The sequence below is a fragment of a genome, unplaced genomic scaffold (assembly GCF_019419815.1).
Source record: "Pyrus x bretschneideri cultivar Hongxiangsu unplaced genomic scaffold, Pyrus_bretschneideri_v1 Contig10, whole genome shotgun sequence".
In the NCBI taxonomy this organism is placed as follows: Eukaryota; Viridiplantae; Streptophyta; class Magnoliopsida; order Rosales; family Rosaceae; genus Pyrus; species Pyrus x bretschneideri.
Window position 1 is genome coordinate 1,962,894 of NW_025999391.1, and position 18,088 is coordinate 1,980,981.

Genomic DNA, 18,088 nt, shown 5'->3' on the forward strand with positions numbered 1-18,088 from the left:
CATTTAAGACAAAACCATATTCATCGAGGTCTCAATTTCGTTTTTCATTACAAAGTAACACTTAGGTTACCAAAGAAAATAATAGTAGTTATATCTTGAGAAACAGACTGTATTTTCAGCAACCTAACGTCTTGTCTAATGATTTTCGAATATCTAACAGTTTCTTCTTGGCTTTTCTACGCAAATTTCTGTCATCCAAACAAGAAAGTAGAATATGTAACTCCAATATTCTATGAACAAGAAAACCGTTCTGATCAGAAACAACAAAGTTGCTTGAACATCAAGCGCAAAGAAAAACTAAGTTCATGGTTTCACGTCTGCTTTTTTCTGATGCCCTTTTAAAGTAGAATGGCCGGCGAAAACTTCATAAAATTGCTCCTATAACACAAATGTGTTAGTCCACTCAAATAGATAATCCAATTCAAAGACTGTTGTTGACCACTTGATTGAGCGGACTAACACATTTGTGTTATCTATTTGAGCGGATGAACCGAGAAGCGCCGATGAATTCTTGATCAACTAATTGTATAGCCAGACTACCTGAGCAGTATCAAAGTAACAAAACCCGACACCCACGAGACTTTTCCCTCTATTGACGAGTAAAAAAAAGCATTCTTAAACTCTGGATGCATAGCGCAGATCCTATCCGAGAGGAGGGTAAAAGGAAAATGCCTTTCCTCTTGCATCTCACTCGAATCTGAAGAAATTAGGACCAGAAAATACAGTTTGTCAACTTCCAAGGTTGAAGAGTAGATAGACAACATATTTACCATACTTCGCTGATAAGGACTTGGCAGAGGTTAAATTAGCAATGTACCTGCTTCTCACCTGTTTCCGTCACTGACCACAAAATTCATCGGTTACTCTGACTTGTAGGCCAAATAGGAAGAAACAGCAAGGTGTTCGTAAACATTACAATAGCAACATGTGTGCTTCATATCCACCAGATTGGCACATGATAAAGCGTTCACACTAATCATCAAATCTCATTGTATAACACTACATAAGCTGGCCGCAATGGTTCTGTGGCTCCGAAAAATGTAAAATGTGAGCCTTTCCTTTCTCTATTAGGACTTGCAGTTCGGTCTTCAATTCCTGCCCTATGGTCATGGCAATGCTACAAGACTCGAAGGTGTTCCGTGTTCAATTGAAGAACTCAATGGGGTTTCGAATGGTGATGAGGGTACGGTGGTTAAAGAGTTGGTTGGATCAACGGTTTTGGAGGAGTCGATGGTGTGGGAGTCCTTGGAGGCCAAGTTGGATTTGCATGGTTTGCATTTGGGTTCGCTTTACTTGATAATGTTGGAGTGGTTTGAGGCAATGAGATACAAGTTTAACTGTGGGGAATGTGTGATCCCGACAGAGGTTGTCGTCGTTTACAGGTTGGGGAAGCATAACAGTGTTAGAGGGGAGCTGCCGGTTAAAGTTCTGGTTAAGGTGATGATGCAGGAAGTCCGATGAGAATCAACAGGAAGAATGTTGGTTGTTTCATTGCCAAGGGGAGAGCTGTGAAGTGCTGGTTATGTTTGAGTGGAGTTGCTCTTGTGGAAACTTATAAGTGCTGCTGCTAAAAGTACTTTCAGTAGAAACAAATCCAAGCAATTCCTTGAAGAAGCATCTAACAAGTGCTTTTTCGAAGAGCACTTCAAAGTGGTCCTTAAACACCTCTCTAGTTGAAAATCTAATCAAGCTTTTGATACAGAAATATTTACTCTAGAAGTTGCAGTAAATTACATGTTTGCATCCACAAAAATTGGATAGCAAAACTGGCTTTTTCAGCTTCATCCAAAAATACCATCAAAGGAGCTTGATAGGGATACATGTAGTAATTGTCAAGTGAAAGTACGCACGAAGTATACACATTATCGTCGATATCTCCAAAACAACATCACATATGCAGAGAATGGTTTATGCTCGTCGAATCCTAACCCCTACACCACACAAAATGGCTACTGAGCAAGCAAGCTGTCACAGTAAGGGGATGATACAGAGCACATTCATCTGTTAAGAGTGGAAAAACTGTACAATTGAGGCCTCTTTTGATGGATCTACTGAACCATAAAGCCATAATACCACCCAAACAATAATCTCTGTCTAGTTTTTTGCCGTTGGCCAACTCCGGGGTTGTCAAGTTCAGTCGGGCCGTTCAGATTCCTCCAGTATCTGGTAGCAAGACAACACGAGAATGGCATTTCTTATCACAAAGCGTCATCATAGCAGAATAGAAATCAAAAACTCATTTCCGAAACAGAACATCATTGTAGCGAAAATGCAAAAACAGAAAGTTTAAGGAATACCAAAGATACATTAAATATTGTCTTCCATGTGGAATGGCGATGCCACATTTCTTGGTTAGTTTGTTACAAGCCCTAGTCTCCGATAACATTGTAAGAAAATTGTATTTTGTGCGCCTACAATCTATTGGTGTAGCCTCCTTAACCGCACAGGCATCAAATCCTGATGCTAATATTACATTGATACCATTCCCTAATCAATTTTACTTCAATTAGCTATAAACAAAAATTCATGATCTGTTAGTCATCCACGCTGATCTAATTCCTTCACCTCATGTGTGATTAATGTAAAATAGTACAGCAAACAACACTATGAACCTAATGTCTTCCGCATTCCATTGTCGATATCAAAGTCATTATAGCTATAATAGCATTGAAAAAAGACCTTAACAACAGAGAAATAAGAGCATACCTGAACAAAAAATACGCTGGAGGAATCTTTAGCAACGAACCCTTGAAAAGCCAACTGCATATTTCTAAGATTTTTCGTAAGGCTGCTTGAGAAAATATCTGATGAAGCACAAACGCTTCGTTGATTCAACTATAAAACAGGAGAACCCTTTATCAATTACACTTCAAAACCAAGGCATCCACCAGATATACATCTTTCCAAGATTTTTGTGGGCGACTGCTTCGGCTATTAATCGACGAGCCTGACCTTCTACTGCCAGTGGCAAAGATGGTGCCGCTCCGACACCAACAACTACTCCCTGCAACCTTGCCTCAATGTTACTGATTGCTCGCTGAAATGTTGATATATATAACACAATTTAGTGATTGTTTCACAAACCATGGATCACAAATGCAACTTCTGATCTTAAATCCCTATGCAGGGAACTTTAAAGAAAGGGACATCAAAACTTATCAATTCGGTTTAAACGTGCAACGGAACAGCATCACTACCATAAAAAATTCCTTACTCCCTCCCAACCCATTAATATCTTTCCACATTCATCAGTTGGATATTATTTAAAAAAGATGCATAAAATTTAAGAAATTTCAGATTATAGTTCAATACCAATGGCCATTGCATAAAGAAAATCCTTGCTCCCGTTCTATCAGGCGGATATTGCTTATGAAAGAAAATCCCAACTTAGATCAATTATGAAATTATAAGTCAAAGCCATTACTAACTTTACATTTAAAAAAAAATATGATGGTTAAGGTAAACCTGTCACAACAACGTCAATAGGAGATAACGAAAGATTGAAACCTGTGCATGTGGATTCTGAACCTCTACTCCACTGGACTTGTGTGATTTTGTCCATTCCACAAGAGGATCGTGGACAAAAGTTTCAAGAACGCTCATTAAAGTCTCCCTATGCATCCTCAGTACCGAAAGTGTGATTTCACAGACCCTCAAAAAGATTCCCTCATAACCAGTGATGCCCAAGCCATCAATCATATTCTGCAGGTGTCATAACAGTCCCCATGAAAATAAATACCAGTAATAAGAAACCATTAAGACTGGATATGATTATATAACAATCATTAGTGGATGAAGTATTAACTGTGCTCAGACTACAACACTCTAGTCATGTTACATAATTTTGATAACCAGCACACAATGACTTTATTTTTATTTTGGATACAGATGTTATCTTTTTATTTTCTTTTTGCAGAAGGAGAGGTACTCATCAACCAATGTATAAACAGCCCAATAAAATATAGTTTACTTTTTTCCTCCAAGAAAAAAAGAAAAGTATTAGAAAACTTGCCACAGGGGAAACAACATTTATGCATACGCTTCTCTCACCTGAGTCAACCTAAAAGGCACCAGCTCAGGCTTCTCTAACTGCAAGCCTTTGTCAAATAAGCAACTGAAATCAACATGAACACAGTCTCCTGTTGTAGAATCAAAAAGAATGTTTTCACCGTGTCTATCACCCAGCCCTACAATATGGCCAACCATGGACCAAACTGCAGTGGTATGTGCATAAGCAATCCGAGCCCTAAACCAAGCAGCTGGCTCAGAAAAAGTGGTCAAGAACCATTTGTGGAATACTGGGGGGAACATTGGAAGAATTTTGTCCTTCAGCATCACATCTTCTGGTATTTTACCTTGGCATTGATCATAAATCCGTTTGATATGAGGATTTGTCTTTTGCCTATCAAATTTTCCACAGTTTATGTATATGTCTTGAAGTATATGCCGAAGTCCACGAGTGTGAGGCACCCATTCTATCATACCACAGTCCTCTGTCAAAGGAATTACCGCAAAGGTGCGAATGTAGAGTTTCCTCAGACGGCTTTCTGGGTATTTAGACAGCAAACGGTTTATCATTGCAGTGAACTCCATCATGCGGGCATCTTTCCTAAGGTCATCCTTGGGTTTGCAGAGGAATGGGCGTTCAATGCCATCACTGCCTAATAAAACAATCTGAAATGCCAAAGAGAATGATTAAATATTACAAAGATGATGTGTAATGACATACATAATAGACAGTTCACAGGACATGCCCAAGAGACAATAGGAAAAAGATAACTCGCCAGAAATATTCTTCAAATCCACAGTTTTTGCACTTTACCACAAGTTATTTTAGAAATCTATCCGGTCAGTGTTTGGACTCTGCACGTAAATTTAGAATTGATTTCCAGATGGTGATTGGTGATTTTAGCTTTTTATTAAGTTAGAAAAAAAAGGGGTGGGAGGGTTTATTCTGCTAGTTCATAATTTTAACAGCATTTAGGAGGGCAAACCAGCATGCATAAGAAATTTGGTAATATGATGCCTTCTCAATATATTCCCTGCTATGGCATACCACAGATTAATCACTTGAATTACAAGTATGATAAGATATAGAACCTACTTTTTTAGGCCGTTGAAGAGATGAAAGAATCTCAGCCTCATCACCAATTCCTGATATTGTAGGAAGATCAGTCGCCGAAAAAATATCAGATCTAAGTGAGTCACTGAGCTTCCCGTCATATGTTGGTAGGCTAACAGTTAGAGACTGCTGAATTGGCATGATAATGCCCAGTGGCATCATCCTCTTTAAGGCACTAAATTCAGTTGAGATATTAATCGCTTTTGCCTTTGACTGACCAGGATGGAAGCACAACTTAATTAAGTGATCAATCAGACTTGCAAACTGAACAAATAGATTGCTACCCGTATTTCCTTGGGTGAACCCTTTTCGTGCAGCCTGTAGGATTTCTGCAGCTGCCTCCCGCCTTGAAGGAACAGTCGATTTTGAAACTGCCGCCATAATCCAGAGCGCTTGTTGTGGGTATTGCCGGAGAACAGTTGTTATTATGTTTTTGACCAATCGAACAACTTCCTCATTCTGGTGGCAAATTCTGGAAACCAACTGGGGTAGTACTGTTAACCACTGGTACGTTGGCAAATCCTTCAAACATCCTTGCATGATTTTTATTACCTAAACAAAATAAGAAAGGAACATACAATGGAGAAATCAAAGTTTAAATGTAACTAAACAAATTTAAGTTCGTCTTCGACATACAATAGTTACCTTCTCATGAGTTTTTTTCAACTCTTTACTGGATGCTGTGCCACATGTTAGATACATACTTCCAAAGTCAAACCATAGGGTTAACAATCTTGGAAGTGCTTGAAAGAGATTTTTGTGACCCTTAAGAAGCCCCCTTGCATAAAATAACAGTACATCAGGTACATACGACCACCAAGGCTTCTCAGTGCTTAAATTTGGAGAACCAACAATAGCACTATTTGATGGCATTTTCCTTGCACTGAGTTCTATATTTTCTTCCTGGCGTTTCCTGGCATCAGCAAGCAATTCCTCACAATACTTAGCAATGTAGAAATATCCTTTCTCCCACTTAGGCTGCAGTTCCCTCACCCTCGTATAAAGACATAATACATCTTCTTTCTGCTTTTGCCTAGTGTGTTGGATCCACCTAGTATAGAGGAGTAGGGTCTTTGCAATATCTCGATTCTCATTCAAAGCTTGAGTATCACAAACTAACAGCGGCTGGTTCAGTGGAACCAGTGAAAGACTAGTAATTGATGAAATTGCAGAGGAACCAACAATCTCTACAGGCATGTTCAGGAGAGACTGCTGCAACTGTGCAATGGCACCATCAGATCGCCGGGTGCTCCATAGAAGTTTAGCCTTCTCCATGTGGACATTAGGTCCACCTGTAGCTTGAGCTTCTAGAATCGCCTGGTTTGCTGTCTCATAATGACCAGCCATGCGACAGAGCTTTGCATATTGAAGCCAGCAGTTCCCAACTTGAGCACCCAAAGCACTGGCAGCAAAAACTAATCTGCGGAAGGCCAAAAGTGGCTCTCTTGCCCAGAGTGATGGCTGTGTAAACCTGAGACGGTTTTCCCAGTTCTCCATCAACTGGGAGAACCCATGATCACCCAGTTGAAATGATTTCTCCAAGAAAGAATCATCAACAAGAAGAGAGTGAAAGTCCTCAAGCTCTCGTAGAAGGTGAAGTTTTACAACAAATGGGTAGGCCCGTACATAGGAATCCATGCCTGCAGCAGCGAGAGGAGCAATGAGCGCTTGCTTTGAGAGGGCAATTTTTTCAGCAACTGAGAACTGATCCTTCTTCATCATTGCCTGGAGAATCTTTGCAACATCCATATCAAATGAGGCATTACTTTCAGAACTGCTACAAAGTAGACCTTCTTCATCAGCTCCACTAAGATATTCATCCATCAAATCCCACCTGCCAAGCCTCCATGCTGCCTGCACACCTTGCATGCACCATGTTTTCTTGTACTGGGGAACCCTAGAGATTAAGCCATCCACATGAGTAACCATTGCCTGAAGGTGACACATGTTTAACAAACAGTTAAGGACATCAGAATGCCTTTGAACTGATGTTGGTTCCATTTGCAAAGCTTGTTCACAAGAAGTTAAAGCCTCTGCCCAGTTTCCCGCTTTTTTGTTTATTAAGAGCTGGTCCTGTAATTGTAATCCCATAGATTTACGTAAACATGCAAAGCCAGAAAGACCATCAGGCTCATCTAGGCAGCTGTATATTTCCATTAGATATGTAACGTCTTCATCATCAAAGATGCCACTTTTATCAGATGCAGGGTTGAAAGAACCTGACTTTCCCCTCACGTATGACTCAAAGTACATTAAAGACCTTGCATAAGCCTGGCACCTGAAGGAGGCCCTGGCAAGGGTTACCTTAGGAATTGCTGACAACAGTTCTGAAACATATTTACATTGTACAAGGAGATGCTCCTGATCTGCAGAAGAGTTACGAGTTTGATCCCTTGTCTTGGATGCTTGTTGCTTAGAAGCCAGTGATTGAGAAGCCTGGGAAAGAGCTAATTCTTGTTTAATGTCATCCACCCATTGACCAAGATTATCAAGGAGAGTGAACACAGCTTGAATGCAAACTTCAATTTTCCCACCCTTCACTCCATGAGCTCCATCCCCACTGTTATCAGATGCTGCAACATCAAGAACATGTAGGATTTCTTCTGTTATGCCATGACGTGCCTCCTCCGTGCCATGACAAACAGCATTAAGAACCAGATATGGAAGCAGATATATTGCTGTCTGCATATCATGACGCACAATACCTCGACAGGAATTGAAAATGCTGCTACGAGAACCAGTGGCATGTGCAGTCAGCTTTCTTATCCAGGAGAATATCCATCTCCTGAATGACATAGATGGCCTGTAAATTGGGCCGACAAATGAAGAATCAGCAAAATTGGGAAGTTGAAACCTAGAGGTTAAGCAAGGGGCAATTATCTCCTTAACATAATTGGAGAATCTATCCCATAATCTCTGACCCCTTCTATTCATCTCACTGCTACCATCAGTACCCTTAATCCCAGATGCAGCAACATTTAAAGGCTCTTTGCCCTTAGGAGTCTCTGATGTGGATGAAGAAGCATTCTCATCTAAAGAGGCCTCACAACCTGCAATCTTTAACAGTTCCTGTATAGCCAATGCAGCTGAGTCTTGAATTACAGTGTCAGGTGCAGCTCTAAAAGCCCTTGCAAGGTGCTTGTGAATTAACTCATATATAAGGTCATCATCGGAGCATTCAATTTTAAAGCGTTGGCATGAAAATCCTTTCAGTTTAGCAGGATCAACCGCTCCCAGGGCCCCAAGGCAATCAGCACAGACCAACTTCAGCCGCTGTCCAACTGCGGTCCTTGATTCTTCTGCGCATCCTCTTAGTAAGGATGTAATTAAAGAACTCAAAATATCCATATCTGTACCACCTTCAGCAGTTATCAGAGCTGTAACCTCTTCCTGTTTCAGGCTCAGCAACTTGCTCAACTCGCAAACTACCATATATCTCACATTTAAGCTCTCATGATTCAAACCATCAACGACATCACGCAATCGATCCTTCAATTTCATTGACCCTCGCACTTCTTGTATAGCTTTGTTCACTTCTATTAGAGCTGAAATGCTGGGCAACGGAGGGAACTCGCGTATATGCAGCTTTAGAACGGCCCTGTTATTTAGTACAAGTTCTTCCAAAATGTTTACCACTTTATCTAGATGTATAGGATTTTCGTCATGTCTCTCTAAAAAAGGAATAAGGGCAGCAAAAACTTGAGAGATAACATGTTTAGTGCTATCTGGCGATATTTTTACCAGCTGCACAATGAAAAAATGCAGCACAGAAAGACCCTCACTCTGGAGGGCTTCTTTACCAATAGCATGCATGAGAAGAACCATCAGTTTAGGCACATAAGTAGTAAGGTGAGAACCCATCATTTTAATCAGCATCTCAATACGTTGTAAGGCTTGTTTATGCAATGAAATGTCTTCTGCATGGAGCATCTTTCTGTCAATACTGTTAAGAAGGCCAACAAAATGATTCCTCAAAAAGCTTGGAAGATCTTCACCACCAGTCAGAACTCTAGCAACCTCTTTTATCATCTCAGGAACTCTTGCTAACCTGCAAGCATATATGAAATGTTAATACGTTGGCAGAATTCTTGCATCTGTTGCAGCACAGAAAAACTGTACTAATACATATCCCTGCAACAGATATTCACAATTTTGCTAGTTAGTAGCCGAAAGCAATTAAAATTTAAAGTATTGAATTGCTTCGGCATATCTGAGTGAAAAGAACATTATAACCAACAGGATGCACTTGCAAAAACAACGGGGGAAGTACAACTCTATACCTTCTGTTTATCTCATCTGAATCACCTCCATCTAAAAAGCATATGAGTTCGTCCAAAAGGGCAGGTAATGCAGCTGCGAAGATTTCTTGTTTGTCAGAACCAGTCTGCGTATGGTAAAACTGCAAAGCAACAACTAACTCTCGTGCATCTACTTGATGGAGAGCAAAAGCTAGCACTTTTGGTAGCCAATTAACTATAAGAGGCACCAAATCAGTGTTTAAACACTTGGCCAGTTCATATAATGTTTCAAGTGCTTGATCATCACCCTGCTGAGACACTACAAGTTTCGGAAGAACAGTAGGAATCATTTTCTTGACAAGTTCTTCTGTTGCAATACCAAGAACGGATTCTGTAAACTCTTTGACCATAATTGGACGGCTAGACAGCCTCACAGATAAATAATCAAATAGTTCATTTCGAACATGAACAACTTTTGAAAGGATTAGTTCAAATCCTCCTTTAAGATGAAAGTAGCAAGATTTCTTTATCAACTTTGATGCCATCAGTCTCACTGTCATGTGTGGATTATCAAGCTGATCAACCAACAATAATACAGAAAACAAGAACAATTGACTGTGAATGTCAACTGCAATCATTATTTCTGCTGTAGATTCCAAAAGAGTCTCAAAGATTTGGGGATCTTTAGTTTCTGAAAAGGCATGCTTCATTATGTTAAAAAACTCTTGTTCTTTACTTTTATTCGATGCGTCCTCAACAGGAAATAAGCAGCTCAAAAAAGAATCCTCAAGGAATGAACTAATCTGAGTGCAGAATGCATCCCTTACAGCCTTCTTCCCATTAAGGAGTAAATATTCCACACATTTAATCCATTCAAATCTAGACACAATCAGATTCCTTATGCTCCCATGTACAAATATTCGGCGAATATTTTTCACACAAGCAACTTGGACCTCCTGCGATGATTCATCATAAAGAAGTTTGAGAAACAGAGACTGCAGATGGGCAAAATCACAATCCAAACTCGCTTCTCTGTTGTGCATATCAGGTGGATATATCACTTTTGAACATGACTCAGTATTGAGTTGAACACTTTTGTCACACTCCGAACACCAGAATCCTTGCAGAAGATAATCCACTGTTTGGCTACATTTCTCATTATTCATATTTAAAACTAATTTGCACCGACTTCTATTCATACCATCTCCATCATTACAAGAACCAAACAGGCATGACAAAAAACCAAGAGAAGAGGGAATAATATTCTTAACCTTCTCACTTCTCTCTCCCCCCAAGAACCTGTAAGTGCGATAAAAATGTAATTTAAGGAACAGCAGAGTTAGTATAACATTATTACTTCTATAATCACATCATCAGGACTCTAGAACTTATTGTGCAAGTATAGGGCAAGCCAAAACTACAAAGGCATTGCAAAGCATTCCACTCCCAAATACCCCAAGTAGTTAAACAGAATACCATTCCAAATACAGTTTACATAAGACTGTAAGAGTTGCCAGTTTCCCTGCATATGGCCATCCCTGATAACCCATTTCTGTGATTATTTTTCAAGCAAGAAGAGAAGTTTCATAATTTTCTCTTTTTTCACCAATGAACATTAATTATAGAGTCCCATTTTCTATCTCCGGGCATTATCAATGTATTCATACATTTAAGAATTTTAATTACATATATTACTAATAATGTATGTGAAAATGCAAGACAAAATAAGTGAACTTATAGTGTTCGCTTACTCAACAAGCCTTCTTGATATATGTGGCAGCCAACCAACACCAGACCACATGACAATCATAGGCATAGAGATTATAGCTTCAATAATAACTTCTTCAAATTCATCATGAAGGCTCAAATCCAGGACTTCAAGCTGAGTTTCAGTACTTGTTATATTACCAAGTTTGCATGCAACTTGAACAGAGATGCATTTAAGTTTCCACAGAGGATGTGGGTCAGGAACTACACGAGGATAGGTCCACGGAAGCTTTAGGATGCATACAAGGTCTACAGCAACATTCTTATTTTTGAACCCCATACTCTCCATCATTAAGGGACCTGGATACAAACATAAAACTATTAACATTCACAATGATGGAATCACAACTTATGCCTGGAACTCCAGTATTTAACAGTCAAACCCCATAGAATGGGGTGTTAGTAAGAATACAGACAAAAGAAAATTCAGTGCAACAATAGCACACCATTTCCCAGCATCACTGAAAGAGAACTATCAAACACACACACACTGGAGTTCCATATGGGAGATCTCGGTCATTGGTGCATCTCTGACAACTAAGACTCATCTTCAGGGGAAATTTTAACCAAGAAATGAGATTAATATCCAATGTGAAATCATGCCTCTTTTCTGACTTCAGAATGGGTACCATTTATTAACCAAGAAGGTGCACAAAATGAGATGATCAGGCTTGGATACTCAGCATTTACCAAAAGACAACACCCAATGTACTTCGAGAAAAGATGAAAGAAAAGGAAGAAAGACTTCATCTGGAAGAAACATAGAACTCTCATAAAAGATTATCAATTATCTTGAAATAATTTAAGAACAAAAACTGAGGTAACACATCAATATGGCAAAAGCAAGACCCTTCTTGAGGACCCATCTACTTACTCTGCAAAAGCAGCATGCTGTTAATTCCTTCCAGGTAGATGGAAATATCAAGTGCAACTGAAATTCCTTGCTTTGCCTACATAATATAACTCTCATTTAGTAGTAGGTGAAAATGAGTACGCTAATGAAAAGTCCACAAATCTAAACCAACATACCTGCTGGAATACCCGTGGCATCCATGTGTACATCTGACGAAAGATGCTTAGTGACAGGTTGGTCTCTGGATAACTACAGAAGGCAATGCAAAGCATGCTAAGAGCTCTTAATGCGGCATCTGGTCTTAAAGAATCAGGATGGACACCAGGAGGTTCTAAAGATTCAACAAAAGAAAGTACCGATTTATGCATATAATCTGCATAATTCTCTCTTTCACAAGCAACTGTATGAGTACGCTTGTGCTCCCCCTGAAAATTAGAATGCAAACTCATAATATCTTCATCTACCCTTTGCCGTTTATTCTTGAAAGTGTCCAAATCGTCTATAGGCCTTTTTTCTCCAACCCTCAAGTTTTCATTTGATTTGTCACTTAGTGATGATAAACTCTGACAGTTACTGTTTGTAATTCTCCATCCAACAAGATTGGGACCAAGTATAGAGAGAGCTACTTGTAGGCAATCTATCAATGAGAAGCAGGGTTCTGGATAAGAAAGCACATAAAGGAGAGATTCTGGCCTCCAGATATTAGGAGAGCATATTTTTGCAATCCGTATGTATGCATTGCACAGCGCAACCTGAAATAGAAATTATTTTCAGGACCCTAGAACAAAGCAATCCCTCAGATCTGTTACCAATCCACAGGGCATGAATGGGTCAAAAGAATAAATAATTTTCTCAAAGACAGCAGACGAAACATGATTATTAACCTTAAGCTCCTGGCTTTTGGTTCTCCCCATTGAATGAGAAAAGACATCTACTAAATCGGCAGCTGTTAGCTCAACAACATCTTCAGGGCAATTACAGTGTAATGCATCAAGGCAACCACCCAAGGACGAATCATAAACGATGTTTCTGCAATGTAAGCCCAAGTGTTGGCATGCCAAGGTAAAATTAGAATAAATACTGGATGTGAGGATTTCATTTATAAGTCACATATACAACAAAATAAAATTCCCCAAAAATAACACTTATTATGCCACAAAGACCACTAATACATAATAATGACCAAACGCACTAATGACTCTTTGAACCATGTGCTACAGACCACATAAATGCCTGCAGGTTTGCCTATCTATTTATGATATCTGCCACAGAACATCATGCATTACCTGTCTTTACAAGTCTAAATTCACTTCTCTTCTGTTTCATGCATAATCAACTTGAAACCCAGCACCGTACAGAGTGTCCCTAAACATCAAGATTGTGTACAAACCCAACTCGGAGACAAGTGCTTCTCAATCATCGAGAATTTTAATGGAAAAGTTCAGCAGTAAACTCACAAGACCCTAAGAAACTCACAAGACCCTAAGAACTACACATGATGTTTCTAAATGCAAAAAAGAAGATGAACTAATGAGAGAGGTCTACAACACCGTGATGTGATTTAATGGGATAAAAGTTAATACTAATCAATTTGACCCAAAATAGTATCATAATTGTAACAAAATGAGAAACATTGCCTTGAAAGTTCATTCAACAGGGTGATTTTCACTTTGCACTCCAATAAAATTTTAATAGCAAACAATCAAAGTTTTGAGCATTCAAAGACAGACCTGAACACAGGAAACCCCTCTTTGTCCTCCCTTAAGATAGTTGATATCGACTGAATAATATTCTGGTGAGGAAGGATGTCATAATTTATCCCTGATCCAACGACACGTGCAAATTCAAAACATGCCTTGCATAAAATTCAAATAGTTAGAATTTTGCAGAACAAGGCTGCTTACATATCTGAAACTGAATCAGCTTTATAATATTTCTTTCATGTTGCACCAACACCATAAATTTGAATTCTATACTAAGAATGCCAGCATAAAGCAATCAATGCTCACCATCTGCAAATCAGCATCCCCATAACATAAGAGGGAACATGCGTCCAGAACAAAAGGCATATTAATGAGTCCTTCCACATACAGAGTTCCTTCGGTTAAGCATTTACCAAGAAGCTTTATCATCCAGGTTGCAAAAGGTTGCCATCTTGTTTTGCCCGTAAGGTTAATCAAGACACCAATCCCATCATCCGGTTTATTACTTGCCGGAAGATCCCCAAGATGATCAGGGTCATCAAAAATTCCATTGAAGGACTCACAAAAACACCTTAAAGTCAATTTCGTCAAATCCGTAATATTTGAAGCGTCTGCACAGACTGATGCCACACACAAAATATCTGAACAAAGACAAAGACATATGAGCTTTCTTGTGTGCATACAAAGGTCCAAATCCCAAACTACCCCATCTAATGGATCAGTACGAAAAACCAAAAAAAACTTGTTAAATACTCAAACTATAACATCTTGTTGAACAACATTGCGTTCTTACCTCGAACAACAAGCATGGAATCAATGAAAAATTGACGGTAGGCATCCCGTTCTCCAGTACGAAGTAGCGCTAAAAGTGGTCCGACAGTCTCAAATATTACTCCATGCCTAGAACTAAAACAACAGAAACTACTCTTCAGCATAAAATCACAAAGAAAAGCGATCTAAATAACCACAATCACATACTGTTCGCGCGGAATGAGCTCATTTTTCAATCCCCAAATCCGTTTTCGCAGTTTTCAATTTCCCAAATCGAAGCAAAAGAGGCTGAAAAGCAATTAAACATTGGTGAATGAAAATTGAAATCCTTCGCTTACCGGAACGAGGGCTCTGCGAAGAAAGGCAAGATGCGACCGAGCAGAGGAAGAATTGCGGTGGCCTTTCCATGATAGAAAACTCCGGGCAAATGCCTAGCAGTGATAACGATGAGCTTCAAAACAGCTATCACTTCTCGCTCGTTCGCTGCAAACAGTGAAAAGTTACACTCAAAACGCCGTCGCATTGTACTTTACTACAGAGAGAGAAGGTGGGAATAGGTACCTGGGGGAGATGGAACGACGGAGGCACGGAGGAGGTCAGGGAGGACGGCGCGGAATCGGATCACCAAGTCGTCGTCGTAACGGTTGCTAGGAGGAGTGGAGGAGGCCGCTATGCGCTCTCGGAGTTCGTGGACGAGGCTCGACAGGTTCGCCATTCCCATTCTCTCTCATGCCCTCTCTCTCTCTCTCTCTCTCTTCTTTCCCTCCTAATTTCGAAGTGAACTGCAAGAGTAAAGCCACCCGCTTCACTCTCGCTCTGTCAGAAATCAGCCGCCTCCCTTGCCATTGGACGGACCCATTTGTTTGTGTATCTGAGTTGGCCCAGACCAAACTGATGACATCATCTTTTTTTGTCACCCATGGATTAATTTTGGGGTAGATTAGGTCCAGGTTCGAGGCCTGGTGTGGGTGGGGTGGGGTGGGAAGGGAAAAAAAAAAAAAAAAAAAACCACTATTCCATCTTCCTATCAAAAAGAAAAGAAAAAAAAACCATTTACTTAGGATTGTTTTAATAAAAATATTTGTTTTTCCACGGATGTGTGGTTCGGTTCTGACAGGAATGCAACTTCGAATGTCTTTTGCGTGAAGAACTAGAAGGATTGGCTATGTAGGAAATTATGAAATTTTGACACAACAATCGTCATCATCTTAGCTTTTGTCTCCAACTGACTTTGTGTCAAAATTCATTTGGGAAGTTAGTTGTTTTGAACAAACAATATATTCAACACTAAAGGGGATGGGGATGGGGATGGGGATGGGTTTAGCCTTACAATGAGCTAGCAATAATGTGGTCTAAATTCACCTTTAGAGAGAAACGAACTTAAGACCTCTTCCTTACAAGTGAAGAGGAATACCGCTAGATTGTAGTACTAAGTGGCTTCAGGAAATCAGTTGTTAAAAATCATTCGAGTGTGCGGAAACGGGGTTTAGGCATGATTACATTGCCCCCAGTCGAAGTGTTTGAAGGACTTGGGCTGAGTTGCATGGAAAGTTGATTTTAAACTTCAGACGAGAAGTCCATGAGTCGAACTTGCGAGGTGTTGATCTGTACAGAGGCAAACCTGCCTTTACTTCCTGGTTGGGGAGTATGATCGTTGCTTTATTTTGGAGTTGATGTTTGTGCTTTTTCTAGGGGTGACTTGCCCCTAGTGAATTTCTTCCCATCAGACTTTGTCATTCCCGTCGGATCAGCCGTATCATTGTTGGAGTTACTGTCTCCACCAGAATGATGTTTGACTGAGTTAGTCAAACACTGCAAGATGTGAAAAGAAGAAGGGATGTGTAATCAGCATATATCCCTTTTGTAAGACGATAACAATTAGTCATATTGTGTTCTTAGTTGTTTCATGATAAAGGGATTTAAATTTTTGAAAGCAATAAGATATTGAAATCAAATAACTAAAGGTATTAGAAACCCTCCTTTTTTGTATTTGCTGGGAAAACACAGTCCTTGATCATGGACAGTAGTAGCAACAAATCCATACAAAAAGCATTGTTTGTGTGAGTTATCATAATTGGTAGTTGTTACAAATTGCAAGAGATTTGTCCTCTGGAGCATTAATCAAAGGTTCCATCTTTAGAATTTTTTTGCTTTCATCGTCGCTCGTGGCAGGGGTCTCTATCTAGGGGAATATGAGTTCATTCTCAATGAAAGCACCAATTGTTGGAATCAAAATCGCACACATCTGCAGACGAAGGCGAGATCTAGTTGGGAATCGCCCATGATCTCCAGCGAGGGAAGAAAAAGGTTGATTAAGGGTGTGATTGAATCTTGATCGGACTGCCCACATATCTCCAGGAAAGAGAATGAAGTCGCTAGTGCAGTTCTAAGAAAGAATGGTATGATGTGCAATACATCCTAAACCATCCTTGATGAATAACCTATGTCGGGGCGTTAAGGAGATGATGATGTGTCTACTCATAAACAGCAACGTATATGAGAGATAGTATGTGTATGGTAGTCTTGCAGATCGTCTTATAGACAATAATATACTAGAAGGAGATGTGAGTGTGACTGCAGCTATGTTTGATTAGAGATATAAATGCCCAAGCTAGGGTATTTGTAGAGATCTTCAGAGTCCTTGTAGAGAAAGTAATCCTAATTAAATTGGGAGACTATTTAGGAAGAAATCTAGGATGAGATATCCAATCCTCCTAGGATTGTGATTATGTTGTCTAATCCCCAAGATATCCTAATTTAACTTTAATTAGGATTTCCTTACTTGGGAGACAAGTAATACAGGTTGCAGAATGACTGTTTGTGTCACGTCTCAATCCCGACATACGTCCATAATTGACATGTGACGTCACCAAAAATCCTTATCTATCATACCCCATCCTCCGGAATATGGGCAAAGCACAACTCAATAATCGAATCACATAGTAATTTTTTGTATACTTTATGGCTAGATCTAACCTCCCCGTTAAACTGCCTACGTACCCTAAACACGGATCAAGCCATTCGTAGTTCATCATGCACAATAATTGACATATACCACAATCCGATTAAGTCGAAAGGCATAACATTTCTCAATCAATCAATAGAACTTGACAAGCATGAAATTACTAGACTCAGGGTTACATAACAAACCCACCTGAAAATCATGATTTCCCCTTCATCTATATATAGGTCATTATGTCGCAACATGATACCGCAATTCACAACATATATCATTTCAAAAAACCAACGAAGCACAATACCATTCTCTAGCCACATTTATCAACAAGTCTAATCATAACAATAACAACGATATCCAACATAACAATCCTACATGACGATTAACATTTCCACTTCATCTATCACATAATTCATCACGTTTCCCACATAAAATCGCATTTCATAGCATGTAACATATTTAAGAATTAACAAAGTACATATTTTTCTCTAGAAATATTAATCAACTAAAATACTTATAATAACCACACTCATATCCAACGTCATTCCACAATCCCGTCAATTAATCAATTCATGAATCTAAGATGAACGATCTTAGCATTTAATTACGTTAATCAAACAGTGCGATAACATAACATTTCACGAATTAATCAAGAAACTCTATATAATTCCCCACTTG

At 39.4% G+C, this 18,088-nt stretch overlaps 1 protein-coding gene across 2 annotated transcripts; it reads right to left on the reverse strand.

Moving 5' to 3' along the window:
• Positions 1–1,670: 1,670 nt before the first annotated feature.
• Positions 1,671–15,304, reverse strand: LOC103946588 (serine/threonine-protein kinase ATR). Of its 2 annotated transcripts, XM_048565163.1 has the most exons (16): positions 15,016–15,298; positions 14,793–14,937; positions 14,477–14,589; positions 13,990–14,324; positions 13,711–13,835; positions 12,865–13,009; positions 12,157–12,732; positions 12,002–12,077; positions 11,112–11,427; positions 9,403–10,659; positions 5,768–9,170; positions 5,105–5,674; positions 4,051–4,674; positions 3,508–3,702; positions 2,707–3,037; positions 1,671–2,163 (listed from the first exon to the last, which is right to left on the reverse strand). In XM_048565163.1, the coding sequence occupies exons 1-15, from the start codon at positions 15,173–15,175 to the stop codon at positions 2,870–2,872; spliced, it is 8,208 nt and encodes a 2,735-aa protein (XP_048421120.1). In that variant the 5' UTR covers positions 15,176–15,298; the 3' UTR covers positions 1,671–2,163; positions 2,707–2,869. The 2 variants fall into 2 exon arrangements, with proteins under 2 accessions (XP_048421120.1, XP_048421126.1); XM_048565169.1 differs by lacking the exons at positions 1,671–2,163; positions 2,707–3,037; positions 3,508–3,702 and having other exon boundaries at positions 4,230–4,402; positions 4,510–4,674; positions 15,016–15,304.
• Positions 15,305–18,088: the final 2,784 nt, after the last annotated feature.